We start from the raw sequence: 3636 nt of genomic DNA, 5'->3' as shown, positions 1-3636 counted from the left end.
TATGTAATTACAAAATTACCCATGTACCGTATCGCAGGGGCATTACCCCCGCACCTCTAACCTACATAACGAAACTTTCCTGATTGGACAGATGCTTCCGCTCGCGAGCTCTACTACACTCGCGAGCTTTGCTCTCTCGCTCCGCTGGCTTGCTCTGTTCCGCTCCAATATCTGTCCCTTATCTGATATATGAGTCATATCTAACACAACCCTTTCATGCTTTTAAGTATTTTATGTCATTTCACTTAAGGTGCAAATTCCTATTACTTATTTATATTATTGTATCTTTCAATTACCTGTTCACTACAACCCCTCACCACATTCCTATTTTTAGGGATAATTAAATTTCAAATTTTGACATTCGGATTACTATTGGTCGTCAAAATAACATTAAATCATAATCCTCTTATTCCTAATTTTGGACCACAATTAGGGTTTAAACCCATTGTTTCAATAAATTATTGTTCTATTATGGCTACTTGTATGGCACTTTTTTTCTAATTCTGGTGGGCTTTCTGCTTCACTTTCAGGGTTTGAGACCTACCATTCCAAAGCATACGAACCTGAAACTTGCCGAGCTGCTCGAGAAATGCTGGCAGCAAGACCCAGCTTTGAGACCAGATTTCTCAGAAATACTGGATAGACTTCAGCGCATAGCCAAGGAGGTAACTTTCAGTTATAAAATGGTTTAAATCCTAAAATGGTCCCTAAACTATATAGATGTGTCCAATTTAATCTGAGGGTTTTGCAGTGCTCTATTTTAGTCATCTCTAACTATTGAAAACTGATCTCAATTGGTCCCCTGGGGGATTAGATTGGAATCAGTTTTGTGTCTGATATTTTACACAAGATATCATTTCTTATCAATTTTTAGTAGTTTAGGGACTAATTAACAGCACTGCAAAATTTAGATTTTAAATTGTCCGCATCCAAAATTGTAGGAGGACCATTTTGAGATGGATTTTGATATAAAAATTTATTCTACATCAAAATTCAAAATTCATCATCCTTTGATATGCTTTAAAATAAACAAACCTTCAAACAGGTAAAAGAAGCCTCTGAAGACCGGCGCAAGGAGAAGCCCGGTGGTGGTTTATTTTCAGTCCTTAGGAGGAGTCATTGATTATTGTTATCATTAGTATTATCATTACTATGTATATGCTCCGACTAGCTGTCTTCCAGCCTATTATATTTTGTTCCCTAGGACTGTATAGTGCCTGTTTTTTTATTGTTTAGATTAGTGTAAAATTATAATTATTTACTGAATATATATTTTTTTTCTACTTGAAAGTTTAGAAAATGAAAATCATTTGTAGTTCAGAAAATGAATGCCATAAACTTTGTTTTGGAACTCTCTCCCAACCCAATTGTTTTTTGTGTTATTTGCAAACTACACTGCTTTTGTTTATCTTTCTCTTGCAACAAATGTGCATCTTAAAAAGAATTTAACATTAAAAATATTATTTATTTATTTTTTTTATATTATTTGTACTCTCCTCCATGTTATCCTCTACTACTTGTTTGTAAATATAATTTTATAGTTAAAAAACTGTTATGGGGAAATTGATTTTCTTAAATTTGTTGCCGCTATTATATTTATATATATTTTTTTAAAGAGTAATTTTTTTTTATATAGCATTCATACTAAGAAACTTGGTTGCAAAATGTTTCTTCCTGTATTGTAATATTATAGACACTAGAAAGAAAACAGTAGCTCTAATCTGAATGATAGTTGCTTGAAAAACAAAGCAAAGAAAAAAAAAATGAAAAACAACATTTGCCTTTTAGGGTTGCCCAAAAAAATAAAAATAAATAAATAAATAATTGATGAGCTATATATAACTCAGCTTGATTAGAGCTTATTTATAATTATTTGACTAACCAATCAGATATGTTTAAAGACTTCAAAAATGAGCTCGAGCTCACCCAGGCCATAGCCTCCAGCTTAGCTCAGATCATTCATTTTCAACCCTAGTTATCAAATGACTTGTTGCGATCATTAGATGACTGACGACCCAGTTAAAACTAAACACTTGGAACAAGTTAATGAGATGCAGTCAAGAGTCCTCCTCCAATTACGCCAAAGTTGTTTATTATTATTTTTTCGCTATTCTCTTGGCGGAGAAAGTTAATGGAAATTCTTCTTCTTGATCACGCACACTTCAAAGCTTCTCTTTATCACATGAAAATATAAGTGAGGACCGTACGATAAACGGCAAGCTCACTTCAACGATCATTGCTTCTCTCCCGACCAAAAGAATATTAAGCCTCCCTGAATCCATCATCTCATAAAACTCGAAAAAGAAAAATAATAAATAATAAAATTACATGCCGAATGATATGATGTTTGTCTCCGGTGTGTCGATGAAAGGATGCAAACGTTAGTGTCAGGGGGAGTCATAAATAAGCATGGATGTACATACTATAATGTAAATCAGTCTCCATTATTATCAAAACCATGCCTCCAACCTCCTCTTTCTTCTCCCTCTTTTCCTTTTATTAACAACAGCAGAGTATCTCCTGCAGTCTTAATAATGAAGCTGAACCAAAAGAAACAAATTAAAGAGCAGCTGCTCACTCCATTTCTTCACCCTAATCTGCACAAAACCAAACCTTTATCTTTTTCTTCTATAGCTCTTTGTCTGCTTTAGTTTTCTTTCTCTTTCTCCATGTGAAGGCAAAGAATTTCATTTGCAGCATTTATAAACCCCGCCTCTTGCTCTCTGCAGACCAGCCATTGAAGAAGAAGAGAAAGCTTTTGAGAGATTAATGGCGAGCGTGAAGGTTTTCGGGTCGCCGGCATCGACGGAGGTGCAGAGAGTTCTGGCATGTCTGTTTGAGAAGCAGGTTGAGTTCCAGCTCGTGAAGATGGATAGCTTCAGAGGACATAGGAGAATGCCCGAGTGTCTTAAGATGCAGGTTAAGAACTTGAACTTAATTAATTACATTTTCTTGTTTTTAATTAATTAACTTTAATTACATTAATTATATTAAGATTGTTTTTTTCTTAGTGTTTGATTAACTTATGTGCTTGTTATTATTTCTTTTGTTATCAGCCTGGTGGCGAAGCTCTTACCTATCAGGACCAGGATAAGGATGCCCTTGTTGGTGAGCCTGCGTGGGCCTTATAAAATAAATTTGCATTATTATTAATTATATAGTTTTATTATATATTAATATATGATATTTCTAAACATAATAATAATAGTCATAATTATTTGTGATAGTATAATAAATTTATATGAGTAAAGTGCAAAAATAGTTCTAAATTATTTACTTAGATAATTTTACTCTCAGAGTTTATAGAAAGTTAAAATAGTCTCCAAACGAGTTCAATTGGGGCTGAAATAGTTTCCATGAAAAATTATTAGAACCCAATTTTAAATTTTTTAGGAACTATTTAGCAAATTAGTTTACATGCTTTTTTTATACGCGGGCAACGTAAATTTTTAATTAAAAAATTAGCTTAAATATTAGATTTTGGACATGTAAAGTCTAATTTATTTTGAAATGAGTATAATTTTAATTTTAATTTTAGTTTCACGTATTTCAGCTATTTCATGACTTAGGGCCTGTTTGGGTAGCTGCAGCTTATTAAAAAACAGTTGTAAAACTGTTTAAAAACATTCTAATGTT

General features: G+C 33.0%; 2 protein-coding genes across 2 annotated transcripts in view; both read left to right on the top strand.

Moving 5' to 3' along the window:
• Positions 1-1239, top strand: part of LOC110020405 (serine/threonine-protein kinase STY46-like) — an 80615-nt gene extending 79376 nt beyond the window's left edge. Inside the window, exons 17-18 of the mRNA XM_020718492.1 lie at positions 531-665; positions 1046-1239. Of these exons, the coding sequence (XP_020574151.1) occupies positions 531-665; positions 1046-1123 (213 nt within the window). The 3' untranslated portion in view covers positions 1124-1239. The remainder of the gene's footprint in view (positions 1-530; positions 666-1045) is intronic.
• A 1398-nt stretch (positions 1240-2637) lies between these two features.
• LOC110020435 (glutathione S-transferase F12-like) overlaps positions 2638-3636 on the top strand; it is a 2259-nt gene continuing 1260 nt past the window's right edge. The window contains exons 1-2 of the mRNA XM_020718534.1: positions 2638-2919; positions 3057-3108. Coding sequence (XP_020574193.1) covers positions 2770-2919; positions 3057-3108 — 202 coding nt within the window. The 5' untranslated portion in view covers positions 2638-2769. The remainder of the gene's footprint in view (positions 2920-3056; positions 3109-3636) is intronic.

The sequence above is a fragment of the Phalaenopsis equestris genome, unplaced genomic scaffold (genome assembly GCF_001263595.1).
Source record: "Phalaenopsis equestris unplaced genomic scaffold, ASM126359v1 Scaffold000096, whole genome shotgun sequence".
Taxonomy (NCBI): Eukaryota; Viridiplantae; Streptophyta; class Magnoliopsida; order Asparagales; family Orchidaceae; genus Phalaenopsis; species Phalaenopsis equestris.
The sequence above is the reverse complement of the archived record's forward strand: the minus strand, read 5'-3'. Positions and strand labels throughout refer to the sequence as shown.